Here is a 16,360-nt window from a genome sequence, read left to right as displayed (position 1 = left end):
TCCCAGCAGGTTTTGCAGGTCTCCAGTGCTTTCCCCGCCGGTGCGAACTGTGGATGGGGCTTTTGGGTCACCAGCAGATCTTCACTCCAGAGGCTGCTCCTCTGAAGCACAGACTAGTGTCAGCCTGCAAAACGCATCTTCTGCTAAGGCCGTTCCTCCTAAGCGTGGACTAGAGTCAGCCGGCAAAATACATTATCTGCTGTCTTCAGCTTTTCAGTGAAAGCTCTTTAAGGGCAATGTGGTTCTGTGCCTCAGTAACTGAACACTTAACGGTGGCCAGCCCCTTTCCAGCAGCCATTACGCTGAGGTGGTGACTAACGCCTGAAAAGGTGCCTGTGAATTCCGGAGGGGAGGTCCTGGTCCCCCCGGAATCGGTAAGAGCCTTGGTGCTCTCTGTGCTTGGGCTGATGCTTCGCCCATAGCTTTTTAGTCCAATTGTAAGAGAAATAATTTTTTTTACTTACTGTCTTCAGAACAGGTCAGTGCTCTCCACAGTATTGTTGGTCCCGGCCTGGTACCATGTCACATCATTGTTGAATGGGTATTTTAATGGAGAGAAATCTGTAAAGAAATTCCATCGAGCTTTTTGGCCTTATAAAAACTATGTGATTTTTATTGCCAGTGGAAATATATTGGTTTAGAAATTGTTTTATCTCTGTTCCTCAGCGTGCATGAAGTTGTGCTATTACAGAGAATATTGGTCTATATCTACAATTTAACTCTGTATATTTACAGCATAAAACCTGCATGTGGACCTGGCCGTAGTTTGGTTAGCAATGCAGATGGTAAAATCTAAAGATCTGTCATAATGAGAGGCCTCGGAAGAACCCTAGGGGTGGTCACAGATTCCCCTGTTGCTGCGAGGAATAAATAGCTTCATTACGTTGCTTAATTTTGGACAGACTTTGTCCGTATTAACCACCAGAAGGAATGCAAGGAGGGAAGCATTATCTTTCGGAGAAGGACACACTAGCTCTGTCTTAATTACTAAATATATATTAATGCATTGACTAGCTGATGGCGGCTGCCGTCATTCAGTCCCAATTTATCTTAATCACAGGTTCAGACAGTAATACTATTTAGCATTTTTTCCATCATGTGTTTCATCTTCAAAGTATAATGCAAGACCTAATTAAGGAGAGATCATATTTAGGATGCAATTTTGTGGTTTAGTCATACTGAAGCCGGTTGACACGCACACTGACAAAGGAGAAGACATACATACATCAAGCAAAGATCTCTCCTCAACAATACAGTCGTGTTGAGGTCCGGTGTCAGTGACAGCCCATTGCAGCCCGTGAGCTGGTGGCAGGGAAGTGGGGGCCAGTGGGATGAGAAACAAATCTTGAAGGAAAGCAGTATTAACTCCGCGAGTCCCTAAAGTGGCATCTTAACATTCGTTTCCTTTTCCAAGCCAGAGTTTTTGAATATATACAATATATATTAGTAATAAACAGACAAGGTGGTGTCCTAGAGAATCCCGTTGCTCTTTGGAGCTACAGCTTAAGATTTCTGATTTATCATTTCTGGCTGCCAGCAAATACATTGGAATCTTACTGGTAGTTTCTCACCCACCTGCAGTGCTGCACTTCATAACTGCTTTTAGATAGAGGTCTACAAGGGATCTAAAAGCCCTAAGCCCTGCTTGTAACCCTGGGTGTATCCATAAAATACCATAGAACTGATTATGTTTTTTAAACCCAGAAGATAATTGCAAATCTAAACTGTGTTAAAGAATGTTATTTAGAGTTGCAAAGTCAAAATTCAAGAAGTTAGGAAGTCCTAGGATTGTATTTTTTTGTGTAACCTCCATAATCTTTTTAGTATGGCATTTTATACATAATGTACATATGTGTTTTCTTTCAGTTATGCAATCAAGTCAAGAATAACAGCAGTTGCTGAAATAATGATCAAAACCCATATAATTGCTAAAGTATTACCAGCTGGTTTTATATATTTTCACACTAACAAAATCACTTCCTGCTTGCAAAATGTGCATGAATAATAATAGTGGTGATAAACTAAGGCTATTTGAGAAGAATGTAGGTCCAGAGAGTGTTGTTAGAGATTTGTGGTCGATAGTTTAAAGACCATTTTTAACAGATTTTACAAGGCAAAATGTATATGGCCATGCGTCCTTTAGGTAGCACCCAAGCTAGCAGAGAAATAGGGTGGTGCAACCTAAGTGTCTGAGCTCCTATGTCTAATAACAAGACAGTTTGGCACAGCTCTGCTACGTCATGCTGAAAACACTCACTCCATGCTCGTTCTGATCTCGTGCAACGGACTACTCGAGTTAATGGTTTTCAATGTCGTTTTAGGTGGCCATAAAGCAAATGAATCTCCAACAACAGCCCAAAAAGGAACTAATTATTAATGAAATCCTGGTCATGAGGGAAAATAAGAACCCCAATATTGTTAACTATTTAGACAGGTAAGTATTTCTGGTATTATCATGTGAATGTCCATTTACATACTGCAAGCCAAAGATTAAAAAAAACCCCTTTGGTCACTGGCAGAAAATTGACCTCTTCATTATTTATCTACTCATATACAATGTATGGGAGGAGATTGCATTTTGTCTGCATTTATCTTTTCTGGTATATATAGTTTGAAGACTGTTTTCAAAAATCTGCATCAGCCATATCTTACTAAAACAACAGCCTGTAAGTTCACTACCTCCATGTTTTGTTGGGTTTTTTTGTTTTGTGTTTTGGGGTTGGTTTTTTTCTTTTTTATCATTTTCTGTGTCTTCCAATAAGTGCTGATAAGTCATCATAGAAATTATTTCCCTTGGGCTGTTCCCACTATTTTCCATTGCTGTGGATGCCAGGAAGACTAGGTTCTTGTTTCCAGAAACACAGAAGTTGCCAGTTTTTAAATTGTTTTTCCTGTTTCTGAATGTATTTTATGTAAGGTTTTCCAAACTGTTGACTAATTTCTATCCTCAGTGGTACACACCCTCCTACCATGGACAACTATGACAGTTGCGTTGCCTTGTTTCTGGAGTTAATCATGGAATTTATGTGTTAAGATGATGGACCAGATGATATGATATGTCCTGGTTTAAGATTTATCTTTGCCGTTACTAAACTGCATTTTTCACTTGCTTACCATCTAAGATGTCTAATTTTTCACTTATGTGCCTTTCTCATTTAGACCGCGCAGATTCTGAGTACTGTATAGCCTAGAAGGAATGTCTAGTCATTTTGTTCTGTCTTTGTTTAAAAATGACCCGGAAACAAAAATCAGCTGTGGTCTTTTTCATAAGGTAATTTAGCTTTGCACATTCATCTCCATGCCATTGTTTTCTTCTTTCAGCTACCTAGTCGGTGATGAACTCTGGGTGGTTATGGAATACTTGGCTGGAGGCTCTTTAACCGATGTTGTTACAGAGACATGTATGGATGAAGGACAGATAGCAGCTGTCTGTAGGGAGGTAAGGGATCCCGCGTGTGCTTCCAATTACTTGGACAGGATGGTACTAAAGAAGTGGTAAGATGAGTGATTTCATGGTTGGAGCTTTGTTTTTGTGTTGCTTTTATAATATGGAGAAGAAAGAGCATCTCAAGTGAACTGCCTGCCAGTATTGCTGTGCTTGTTATACTCTTATATACTGTTATTGTACCTTTTTTTGTTTGTTTGTTTGTTTGTTTTACTATTCTCAATTTCGCCTCTTTAAACGTTTGCCTGGAGCATGTCTGTATTGCATTCCTTGCCTGTAAAAGCAAATATGCTGGTGGCAGAATTTTAAAACAACAGCAAAGAAAAATAGAGACTCATTTATCACAGTCCTCAGCTTAAAAGGGTAGCATTCCACCCAAAATGGTGTTTGCTTCTGAAAAATGACTAACATGCTATTTCCAAGTCTGCTGTAGAGCCTAACAATAAAATTTTTGTCACGCAACCTCCCACCCGAACGTGATCCACTTCATACCGAAGGAAGGGACGACTTCTTTTTTGGCAAACAATAGTTTGTCATATGGATGGAGATAGCACATTCATTGCAGCAGTAGTCATTCTGTCTGTGCTTTCAGGGGATAGTCTGTAACAATAATTGACATTTCTCTTTCAAAAGCTAATACGCCTTCATTTAGAAAGTTCCTACTCTAATAGTGTTGAAGCAGCAAGCTATTCCTCTTGACAGCACAATATTCTGCCATTACTCACAAGTCATCTAGAAATTAAATCTTTTAGAGCCATTTCCTTTCTTGTGTGATGAAATCAGGTCATTAATTTTTACCCTCATGTTTCTTTTTTATCTATCAGTGCCTGCAAGCACTGGATTTCCTTCATTCAAACCAAGTGATTCACAGAGACATCAAAAGCGACAATATTCTTCTTGGAATGGATGGATCTGTCAAATTGAGTAGGTATTTTTGGTCAGGCGCAGCGTTCCCAGGATGTGGCGTGGGGCTGCTTTTGACTGACTGCCAATTACCCAAAAGTGATGCCTGTGGTAGTGCACTGACCACTGCTGCAAGCTCAGAGCGCAATTCCGCCGTGCAGAGAGGTATAGAAAGGAAAAAGGTGTAAAGAGTGGCTTTGGTTTGTGTATGTCCCTTCCAGAGGGAGGGAGTCACAATCTAAAGCTTCAAGTGAATAAAAGCCACTGCATGAAACTTGGGGATTTTTTTTAAGTGGCCAATCCAACATTTCCTTGGCTACAGCACTGAGTAAACAGAGCATGGCTGCTTTTCCAGATAGATTCAACAGCGCATTCTCAGGCGTATAGTGGGGATTCCTTTTGCTTGGTTTCGTAATTCAAGCTAGCTTTAACAATACTTGTTTTTCTCCTCAGCTGATTTTGGCTTCTGTGCTCAGATCACCCCTGAGCAGAGTAAACGGAGCACAATGGTTGGGACTCCTTACTGGATGGCACCAGAAGTGGTGACAAGAAAAGCATACGGCCCCAAAGTGGACATCTGGTCACTTGGGATCATGGCAATAGAAATGGTGGAAGGAGAACCTCCTTACCTTAATGAAAATCCTCTCAGGGTAAGGTGCAAATAAAATTAGATACCGCTGCCTTTCTGATCTATCCCATGGTTTGTCTCCCATGAGACAAAATCCCAGTCACATCAGCTTGAACTAGTTCCAAGGCCCGCTTCTAAAAATGTCACGGGAGCTGTCAGCATACACTGTAGCTGTGGTTATGTCAGTGGGAGAACCTCAGAAGAGAAGTGACGCGTAGCCAGTTCAGAAATGTGCCGTTTTTGCATTCAACGATGTTGAAAGTTCTCATGTGGTTTTTGAACTCTCTTTGAGCTGTCTCCAAATGACAAGAATTTTTTAGCAGCAAGTTTCTCCAGTTGGGGAATTCTTATGAAAAGCATTTCAACTGCATCTGCAGGCAGAGAACTCTTTTCAAACTCCAATCAGTACTGATTGCTTACCTGAGCTTTTCAGGAAGTGTCACTGGTTATAGTAATGCCATAATTATTTATTACCAAATACATTTCTAAAGGTATGTTGTAGCACAGATACTTGTAGTAAACTAATGTATTTTTAATGTTTTGAAGTTCTTCATTTTATCCTAATTCCTTAAAATGAAATGACCAGTTCTTATACCAAAGAGGCATGTAATAGTGGAGGAATGTGTACCAAGATAAAACCTCATGACTGGCAGCTGAAACAAAGTTAAATGCTGCACAGTTAATTCCTGATAGGATGCAGGAATTTATGAGGAAATTAATTTTTGCCTATGTGTATACATGCGTAATTTTTGTTAAGGCTAGAATTAAAACAGAGCATGACCTTTAGCTTTACTCATAGCAGTAATGCTGTGCTCTCGCTGTGGTCTGTGGCACCCCGACTGTGTACTGCAGACTGAAAGAAGAAACAACAGAATGGTCAGGAAATAACCCCCAGCCATGCTGCTTAAGAAAGGGATACAACAATTATACAAACTTTGGTCTTCCACTCTTTTTGAAAAAAGGTTCCTGAGTTTTCTTGGCAGACTTCTTTTGGTTTGGTAGGTGCCCTGGGGTTTTTGGTTCCGGTGCACACATGTGGAGTGGTGTGCGCTGTGCTACCTCGTGAGGATAAGAAAGAAACAGGTTTGGATTCAGACTGATGCTGAATAAGCAGAGTGCACCATAGCTGGCAGGGTGGCAGTAGGCCTGTGTCACTGCAGCCCAGTTTTACCAGCAGAGACTTTTGCACATCACCACTTTTGCTTCAGTTTCCAGCAAAGAGAGGACCCCATGTTCCATTTGCTTCCATGGAATACCCTTGCAAAAAACGCATGTGCCTTGTACAAGGCAGCAAAACCAGATGAGAATTAGCATTACTGGTCTGGGTGCTGAAAACTCCCTGCTTCCTTAATCTCGAATGTTGATTAGGGCTTCTCAAGAAGCCTCAGTTCAACTGTTAGAAAGATCACTGGGTTTCTTCTCTCTGACCAAATTCACATTCAGGTATTCCTGCTGTTAGTTACCCAGATTATTTGAGACGCTCTTTTTCTCCATACATGCTGGAGTTAAGATCAACTTGAACACTTAGAGCTTCAGGGCATCTTCAGGTGTCCAAGTAAATCGCAGTAGATTCAAATCAGGCCTCTGAAGTTGGTACCATCTGTATCGGCTTCCTGGACTCTCTTGCAGAAGCTGTTGCCCCTGAGCTAGGAACAGGGAACAGCTTGTGATGGACTGCCTGAAGTTCCCCAGTTATCAGCTAGTTTTACTGAGGTAAATCAGCCCCAGCAGGGACCGGATCCATCTGCTGTTCTGTGTGCAATCAGAGACTTCAGTGAGAGGTCTCAGCTGCATCCAAACAGGAGAGCTTGTAAGCAAGACCTCTTTTTACAGCAAAGTTGTTTTAGCTGATGGCACACAGTAGTTGTTGGGTTTAATAGTCACATTTAGACCACATTCAGGGAATTCTGCAAAGCCTGGAAACGAAAGGATGCTCTTTCATTTTTATGAATGATTGTTTTAATAATGGAAGGCATGCAGTTACTGACACTAATTTAAATACATAAATAAATTATAAGGGCATTAAAGGATCATTAATCATAGAGTTAACAGCAGTCTTAATGTAGATGCATTTGTTGTTTTCCACATGTAGAGCAAATGCATCCCATGTTGCTTAGGTTCTTTCCGGCCTATGCGGAACTCACAGGAATGAACCGTTTTCCAGCCATGGGTGTCCTGGATATTTCTGTGATGGTATTTGGGTTCTCTCACTGCCATTTCCTTCCATCAGGCATATGCCTAGGGCCTGAGGGACAAACAGTGGTGCGATAAATATCCTTTGAAATGCAGGTTGGACCTCCCTGGTTTCAATTTAAAAAAACAAACAAACAAACAAAACCCCAAAAACCCACCCACCCCCAAAATCCCAAACAAACAACAAACCAAACCCTAAGCATTTCTGTTTGCTTTTTCATTTGTTAACCACAGCGCATCAATTTTCCTCAAAACTGTAGCATATTTTCCAAATGCTGTGGCTCTTCTACAGTTTCAGGCTTCTAAATCATCTGTATATTGTTCTGTCATGTATCTGGGTGGTCTGGATAACTTTGGGATATTGTTTTCACAGACTGCAGCTATAATTGTATGTCAAATCCTTTCTTGTTTCTTGGTATGTTAAACACATCAATGAGCTTATTGCCCCTTTGCAGCTACTGCAAACACTGATTTCCTTTGTACTGTACTTGTTTTGATTTGCTGGCTGTATCGTAGCAAGCCAAAAGATACACGATAAGAAGGTACTTCAGCTTCCCATAGACCTTTTTGTGTTGTAGAAATACTTAAAAGGTGCAGTACCTAGCTAAAGATGACTCTTCCTCGTGATTCACGTTCTGTGAAGAAACAAGCAACTAAAAGAGCTCCATTTGTCCTGGCACTCCTATTTCACAGGTGAATGTAGCTGGAATAAAATTTCCAAGGTTGACATCAGTACTGTATTCCTTTACTGCAGGAGAAGTAACATCCCTCAGGTAGCACAATTTAAACATAGTGAGGGCAGGCACTCCAGCTCGCCACTGTGTCCCGTGGCTGAGGTCAGCTGTGGATGGGCAGGATAAGATTTTGTGACACTTATGTTGTGGGAAAAGTGAAGAAACTTCCTTTTATTGTTTTTACTCTAGGATAGTTCATTTGCCTTTTTAGGCTTCAAGATTTTCCTCTGTATTTAAGAGGATAATGACAAAGTCAATTTGGTCACGGTCTATTTAAATGCCAGTAGCGCAGAGCTGTTATTATCATGGCAGACATTTTTATGGAAGACTCCTAGGCCTATTTCTATTATTATTACTCTATATTTTAGACATATTCTGCAAGTTTAAGTTTGAAAAGTTCAAAACGTTTGTCTTATTTTTCTAAATAACATCTTGTGAAAGCAGAATGAACTCATCTCTCTAGCTTCTCAGCGTGTTAGACCTTGGTTTCAAGTGAACCACGCTGGATAATGCTCACCCTGTGTTTTGCAAAATTACGTTATAATTCCTTGGCCTGAGGAATATCAGGATGACTTGCTAAGCTGCATGAACTGTCAGCTGCATGGAAGTGAGCGTCCTTGGCTTTGCTTAAGAAACTGAAGCTTAGCTTAGGCTAGATGCTCTTGAGGAGGAGAAAGGCTGGAATGTTCAGGTGTTTGGATAGGCCTGTGCACAGAGCGACTGTGCGTTCAGATGGGCAGCTGGGTGTCTATGCACATCATGGAAGGGAATTCACAGAGGACTCAACCCTTTACTCCTAATTCTCAGGTAACGCTTTGCTTTGGGTTTTAAGTTTTTCCAGCTCTTCTGTCTGTGAAGATGACCCTGAAAACATGAAACAAGTGTAATAGATCTAATGTTATCATTCCTAAAAAAAAAAAAACCAACCAACCAAACAAAAAACCAAACCACTTTTCTAAAACAGTGGTTTTGAGACTTGAACTACCCCCCAATTCTTCTCACTGGGAAGCTTGCCTGAAACATGAAGATTATAGTTTAAAGGCAACATAGGCTATTCTGCTTCTTGTCCATTCTTGCTGAGATACTTAGTGAACGTATTTCTTTAATAGTCCAAGGCACTTTCTCCATGTCACCAAGCCTGAGCTTTCAATAACCCAACTGCCAAAACCTCCCATTTCTTCCCTGGCAATTTCTGGGATGGGGACATCATTAATGTATTTACTTGAGTATCAGAATTAGCACAGGGTTACCATAGGGATGGAATTAGTAATTTTTCTGATTAGACCATGAAAAGTTTTTCTTTTACCATGTAAGTGAAGCTCATCTGGAATTTGGAGACTGCTGAAAGAGATAGTTGCAGGTGGCTCCTGTCTGCCCAATTATGCATTTTCTTCATAATATATTTGTGCATGCAACTTAACGTGTCTGCATTGAAAATGAGGTTCCAAATGTTTCTGTTTCTTTATCCAAGGAATAAGCTGATGGATTTACTTGTTGTCATCCAGTTATCATTTTTATCAAGAACAGAGCAAAAAATTTGACTACCTTTATTTTACAGAAGCTGTTCTGTAGGGACCAGTGAGCACTGCAGAGATGCACTTTATGTAATAATACTTTGAAATAATATAGATAGACCAAACGCTCTCTTTAAAATAGCCTGTAAAGCTAGTGTCAATACTTGGAGAAGCAAAATGTGCTTTTGCTGATGTAGTTCATACTAACTAGGTCAGCCAATGAAATCAGCTGTCAAGGCAAGATCATTTTGATGTTGGAATAGCTGTGTCTGCAGCAGGGGTTTTTTTGCTGGTATAGAAAAATCATCTCTAACCCCCTGCCAGGGAAGAAACTGCCACTGGAGACTGAACCTTAAAAAAATGGCATCTATGTGAGCGGCTATGGATATGAAAGAAACGGGTGGAGTCTCGTGTTTCCTTTTTCTCTAGGCGCTGTATCTGATAGCTACGAACGGGACACCAGAGCTGCAGAACCCCGAGCGACTGTCCGCCGTGTTCCGCGACTTTCTGAACTGCTGCCTGGAGATGGATGTGGACAGGCGAGGGTCTGCCAAGGAACTTCTGCAGGTAAAATGCGGAGCGGCTGCAAGTGAAATAGCTGTACTACCTAAGGGTTTTCTCATCGGCTAAACTCGAAGGCATCAGATGGAACCCCCTCTTATTAGTCTCCAGTCTTGGTGCTTTTCAAATGAAAAATAAGTAGAATCATAGAATGCTTTGGGTTGGAAGGGACCTTTAGAGGCCATCCAGCCCAACCCCCTGTAGTGACAGGGACAGCTTCAACGAGAGCAGGTTGCTCAGAGCCCCGTCCAACCTGACCTGGAATGTTTCCAGGGATGGAGCAGCCACCGCCTCTCTGGGCAACCTGTGCCAGTGCTTCACCACCCTCATGGTAAAAAATTCCTTCCTTAGATCTAGCCTGAATCTCCCCTCTTCTACCCCTTGTCCTATCGCAACAGGCCCTGTTAAAAAGTCTATCTCCATCTTTTTTATAGGCCCTCTTTAAGTAGTGAAAGGCTGCAATAAGGTCTCCCCGCAGCCTTCTCTTCGCCAGAACAACCCCAACTCTCAGCCTGGCCTCGTAGGAGAGGTGCTCCAGCCCTCGGATTGTTTTTGTGGCCCTGTTTTGTATTCTGGTAGTATGTTCAGTTTTACATGGTGGCAAAATAACTGAAGTGGAATGTACCAGGTACGGAGGCCTGAAATGGTGTTGGTGACTACCATATACAGAGATATGACCAGGGAGGAACCCAGTGAAATCAGTCACAGCCAAGAGGTCAGAGATTTGGCTGTGGGAAGGAAGGGGCTGTGGGATGCTCACTGTGAGCATCAGAGGGGCCCTGGCTTGTCTGTCCTGCCCCGCTCTTAGAGGCTTCTGCCACCAAAACAGGGACGGCTGAGCAGGCCTTGTCACAGCTCCATTTGCTGCCTGGCACAGTCGAGTAGATGAGAACTGCTACAGGTTTACTGCCAGGTCTTGTGGCAGATCGGGAGCTGCAGCGCGTGCCGCTTGGCTGGCCCTGCTGTGAAGGGGCCGGCCGGCACGGGAGGGGAGGGCAGGGGATGGTTCCCTGCCCTGACGACGCTGCTCTCACTGCAGCCCGGAGCAGAGTCCATCAGCATCTGTCACTTGTCTCCCTGCTCTTGTCTTGGTGCTGAAAACCTGTACCTCACTGGCCTTCACAACAACACATGGGCCTAAATACTATGGGGATAAACATTTCCTAGAGGTATTGGAGTTCCCTGAGGAATGGCCCATGCCCCTCCTCTTTTTTGACAACTAAAATAGCCCATGTCTTCAGAAAACAGGAACCTAAGTAAGTATTTTGAGTTTTCCAAAAGGAACAAGGCCCTGGCACAGCAGACAGCATTCCCAGAGCGCTGGCAGGGCAAAAATCCCAGCAAGCTGAAGCCACCTTGATAAACGGATTAATAGGATTATGGGCCATGTTTGCCTTGATAGCAGGGTACTGGCCATGAAGACACAGGTGCAGGTGGTCCCCTCAGTCCTATTTCTGCATATTCCTGGTAACCAGAGGAATACTGCTCGAGCCTGTGCGTAACCGAGTTTGGAAAGTAATGGTTTGTTTCTTTCTTTCCTTTGGGCAGCATCCATTTTTAAAATTAGCCAAGCCTCTCTCCAGCCTGACTCCTCTGATCATTGCAGCAAAGGAAGCGATTAAGAACAGCAGCCGCTAGCACTTCAGGCCGGCTTTCTCCCATGCCAGCTCAGAGCAGGACTGAGAACAAAAACTCTATAAAACCTCAACTCTTGTGCTGCAGGACAGATGGACGGATGAACAAATCAACGGTCACAGTCATGGTGGTAGGAGGGAGAACAACCCAGTCCCTCAAGGAGTAAAATATTATCATTTGTCTTCTTCCTGCTTTCTGGCTCCTTAATTTATTTTTAAGATGAAACAGGGCTTAAGACAGAGAGGTAATGACCGAAAATGCTTTGCTGCCTCAGCCATTTCCAAGGTAAAGCAAATTCAGTTGGAAGATTCCCTTCCTTCTCACCCTGTGAATAAGCTGTACATTCACTTTTAAATTGTCAGTTGTTTCTTAAAGACAGAAAGTCCCTTTTACGGGTTTTTTTGGTATGGTTTGGAATTGGAGAAGGTTCTCCTTCATTCATAAACTCCAGACTGCACTGCCTTTTGAATACGGCCCACTCGCTGGTATTTGCCCAGTTGCGGTACTTCTAGATGAGGAAGAAGGTGAAATTGCATTTCCAACCACAAAGGAATCAAGAGTGGGGCAGACAAAACATCCTGTTGAGATACAGGCTTTCAACTGTGAATATATAGTGTTTCAGTTCTTGAGAATTTGATTTGTATAACTAATTGTAATCTGTTTGCCTGGATGAGAGTCTTACTAAAACGAAAAAGCAGAAAGATCAGTCAGTGTGCTCAGAAAGGGCTCAGCGATGCAAAGCTGTGAGAGAAATGGGAGGCGAGAGCGGGCCCGGCCTTGCCTGGCGCTGAGCCCCCGCAGACCCTTGCAGAGCGCAGAGCTGCCGCAGACCCAGGCGGGAAGAAGGCCTGGCCGTAGCGGCCAGCGGCAGCAGCCGGGCCCCGGGTGCTTGCCTCTCCTGGGACCGGACTGATCCCCCGTATCGGAGCCCAGCTGGCAGCGGGCTGCTCCCGAGGTGAATCGCGGCCATGCTGTGAAATGCGCGGGCTGGTGGGATTAGCCGTCTTGAGTCTGTGCAGGAGTAGAGAAGGGCGAAACAGAGCTGAGCGGTGGTGTCGCTTCCGAGGATGCCGACTCTCCTGGTCGCCTTGTGGCTCCTGGGAAAGATGAGTAGCGCCTGCGCCTCTCTCGGCAGAGGGGGAGGGAGCCGGGCTGCTCCGCAGGCTCGCGCGTGGGTGAGCGTCCTTTAGGCACGCCAGTTGTGCCGCGGGAGCCGAGGCCGAAGCGAGCGAGTGACAGCTTCCGCAGTTCAGATACGTGCGAGTCGGTGCAGCAGACGGCTCTGGAAGAAAGCGCATTGAAACCTGGAGTTCCGCACTGAGCGAGAGCAAACGTGTGAAATGCAGAGGGGATCGCAGAAATATTTAGAGGCACCAAGCCAGCCTGCTTTCTGCTGTCCCGCGTACAGCAAGCGCTGCTGAACGCAGCTCTGACTTGCTGGGAGAGAGGGAATCCTGGATGTGACTGAGGATCGTGCTTGACTAGTCAACTGATTTGTAAGGGAGCAGAATAGTTCTAAGTATGCAATTTGTGTTTTATTTATTCATTTCTGAAAGAAAGACGCAATGTGGCTTCACTCAGAAAAAGCATTTGCATGGAGTATTTGTTGCTGTATTTTAGTAGTACAACTAATCAAAGACCTTCAAAACAGCAATTGAAGCAACACCCACCCAGTGAGCAAAAAAAGAAAAAAAGAAAAAAAAAAAAGAGTAAAACAGCTTTCTGCTGTAGATCTTCATGGTTAGGCCTGGTCCTGCAAAGGGCTAAGTAGCCTTTAAGGTACTAACCACCTTCATGTTGTGCCAGTGGGGATGAAGGATGCTTGGGCTGTTCTTGAACTAGGCCGTTAGCTTGTTGGCTTTGGCTTCTGACTTGGTTACAGTCTTTGTGTTGCAACTGTCCTTAACGCCGCCGGCTGACCCACCCTCGCTCGCGCTGTCCGTCCCAGCGTCCTTGGCTGAGGCAACAGACGGAGGCAATGCTCGTTGAGTTACCGCAGCTAAGTATGAATTAACCTTTCCTGATTTCCTGGGGAGCACAACAGGTCTGATTTTCAGATGCCTAAGTAACAAAAGATTCTGTTTCTTTTGTGAGGTCCCACTTTTCTCCACCAGCTCAAGCTGTCTGGCTGGGGGAGAGACTTCCCTGAGAAAGAGAATAATTCGGGCTCGAGATGGGCTGCCCTCAATTTGTAAAGCATTCATCTGAATGAAACATGTTTGTATTCCATGTAAGAAGTGAAGAAACAAGTGACAGTTTCTGTTTCCAGTATAGCTTTTATTTTTTCCTACCCACAAAGGAACAGACAGCCGTCCTTTAAAAGGAAAGCATTTTTGTTGTGTTTGCTGGCCATGCAATATAAATACTTAGGTTGACACACTACGCTATTTGATTGGGTTTTTTCCTATTTATTTTCTTTACCTGTAAGTATTTCAGCATCTCTGCTTTAAAAAAAACCACCACCACAACTTCCCAGAAGATAACAGATGTGAAAAATAGGAAAAGCAAATGGTAGCAGCATTTTTTTTTAAAAAATCGGTGTATGCCCCAGCATACAGAATATTGTTGGCACTGGCTTTTTAAAGACAACTGCTGTAATAAGAGGCCTTACTTTTTATTTTATTAAATGCTGTATTTATTGTTCTTTGCATCAGCAAATCTAGAGATTTTTCTTCTTAAAAAAAAAAAAAAAAGAATTCCTGGGGAGGCAGATGGGATTCAACAGAAATAATCTCTGCCAGTGGCTTTCAACGTGGACTGGAACTGCCCAGCTGAGGCCGTCCGACGTGCAGGGAAATGCACCTCTAGCATCCCTGCGCTAGGCTCCGTGCTTGAGACCGTCTCTGGCACTAAATTCTCGGTCACTTGATACTGCAAGATGGCAGCTGTGTTTATATCCATAGGAAATGTGGAAGAGGCACATTAATATATTTAAAAAAAAAAAAACCACAACCCAAAACCCCCATTCCTGAGAGGGGCGAGTCTTGTACATTATTTACAGGCTTACCTAGTATGTTAGGATTGACAATAGCGTTGACCTTGCAGAAAGGAAAGAGCTGAATACTATAAAATCTCTGGAACCATCTCGGGTTTTCTGACCGCTATCCTCACATTAAGGAATTAGTTATATATATATTTTTGGAAGTATTAGAAATAGGCTGTTTCTGTTGCAAAGTGCACAGGTAAACAGGTTTCAAACACTTTCATTCCAAGGTTTTAAATGATTGGTTAATTGTCTTCATTTTTAAATTTGTTAAACAGTAAAAAAAAAAAACCCTACCCAGAGCTTGACTACGCTTCCCATCCCTGCAGTGAAGATGTGTGAAAATGACCCAATAGCTCGCTGTGGTTTTAACGTGTTTCGGGACAGAAGCATGACAGGGCTAAAGTCAGGGAAGTTTGAGAAGCACAGAAAAGTTTATTTATTTAAGAAAAAAGGAAAAGAAAAAAAAAAAAAGACCCCATACCTATGTAAAATTCCATACAGCTCCTGCATGCGCTCCTGGGAGCCTGCGTGGGGTGGATCTTGCAGCGCTCTCGGGGTTTGATCACGAACTCGGGCCGGGGTTGCATTCTCACTTCTCATGTCCAGCGCTTTTGTAAATACGTGTGTGTTTATTCTCCATCTTTGGCCACTGGCTGGCCGACTCGCACTACACACAAATGAGCTCAAGTTGGCTTTTTTTAGCTGTTTGTGCTGAGTTTGAGGCCAGTGGCTGCACCTCGGCAGGTCTTTCGGTCAGTCTCCCCCCATGTCCTGCCACCAAAAATGAAGCACATTCCAGTCACCACGAGAAGGGAAGTAAGTACCTGTCCCCGTCCTCTAGTTGTAGGAAATGTCACCGTACCCTCTTGTCTGTGTGGCACTTATTTCCCAGATATAGTCGTCGGTGTGGCTACTGAATATTCCTCGCACTGAGCATGTAAATACAGGTATCGCTTAGTCCAGCCATGAGCAAATGCAGTGAGCAAAGAGCCATCGAGAGCTCTGTAACACCTGCCATTAGAGACAGGAGCCAGTGTTTCTTCGCTTGACATCCAGGGCACGCGCGCTAATGCCCGCTTCGCCTTGCTGACGTTCCCAAGTTAGTGGTTAATGTTCCGCACAACTTCCTGGTGTTCATTCCTGTGCAGATGCACAGCAACTTAATGATGGGTGATGGGACAAGCTGATGAAGACCCATAAATATAAGTGTTCAACTTCCCCCCCTCCCCGCCCTGACCAGGTAAATATCTTTAATTTTAGCCCCCAGTTTTCAGGAAGCAGGCAAAGGCCAACCATCCAAGGTTTCTTTGAATCCAAGGTTTCTTCGAGTGCAATTTGCAATTCAGGGATCTTTAAAACTCTCTTTGCTTGTGTCTGTCTTTGAGCTGACAGGGTAATTTCTTTTTCTGGCTGAAGCTTGCAGAATCTTGCTTATACATCCTCCCTTTGCATTTTAGAGCCGACTGCCGTAATCCTAGCTGTGCATCATGCGTCTGACTGTCACTGGCCTGAGCCTACCAATGGTTGCATGCACCTTTGGTGACAAGAGCCATCTCCAAAGGAAAAAATGGTATTGTAGGAAAGAGAAGGAGGGATGCTTACATGCTCTTCGTGAGTGCACCTTGGACTGCCATCTGGGTATGAGCCTGCAAACTTTGTTCTCGCTGCTTAGCAGTTCTCACAGGCAAGCACTCGCGTTCTGCTAGAACCTGACCTGAGGAAACTGGGGGCAATATCATTAGTTAAAGCTGATAATATTGG

At 43.5% G+C, this 16,360-nt stretch overlaps 1 protein-coding gene across 2 annotated transcripts in view; it reads left to right on the top strand.

Moving 5' to 3' along the window:
- Window positions 1-11,616, top strand: part of PAK3 (p21 (RAC1) activated kinase 3) — a 37,839-nt gene extending 26,223 nt beyond the window's left edge. For both annotated transcript variants that reach the window (XM_009477979.2, XM_009477978.2), the window contains 6 exons: window positions 2,322-2,434; window positions 3,322-3,439; window positions 4,270-4,369; window positions 4,802-4,998; window positions 9,847-9,984; window positions 11,527-11,616. In XM_009477979.2, coding sequence (XP_009476254.1) covers window positions 2,322-2,434; window positions 3,322-3,439; window positions 4,270-4,369; window positions 4,802-4,998; window positions 9,847-9,984; window positions 11,527-11,616 — 756 coding nt within the window. The remainder of the gene's footprint in view (window positions 1-2,321; window positions 2,435-3,321; window positions 3,440-4,269; window positions 4,370-4,801; window positions 4,999-9,846; window positions 9,985-11,526) is intronic.
- Window positions 11,617-16,360: the final 4,744 nt, after the last annotated feature.

The sequence above is a fragment of the Pelecanus crispus genome, chromosome 13 (assembly GCF_030463565.1).
Source record: "Pelecanus crispus isolate bPelCri1 chromosome 13, bPelCri1.pri, whole genome shotgun sequence".
NCBI classification, from domain to species: Eukaryota; Metazoa; Chordata; class Aves; order Pelecaniformes; family Pelecanidae; genus Pelecanus; species Pelecanus crispus.
The sequence above is the reverse complement of the archived record's forward strand: the minus strand, read 5'-3'. Positions and strand labels throughout refer to the sequence as shown.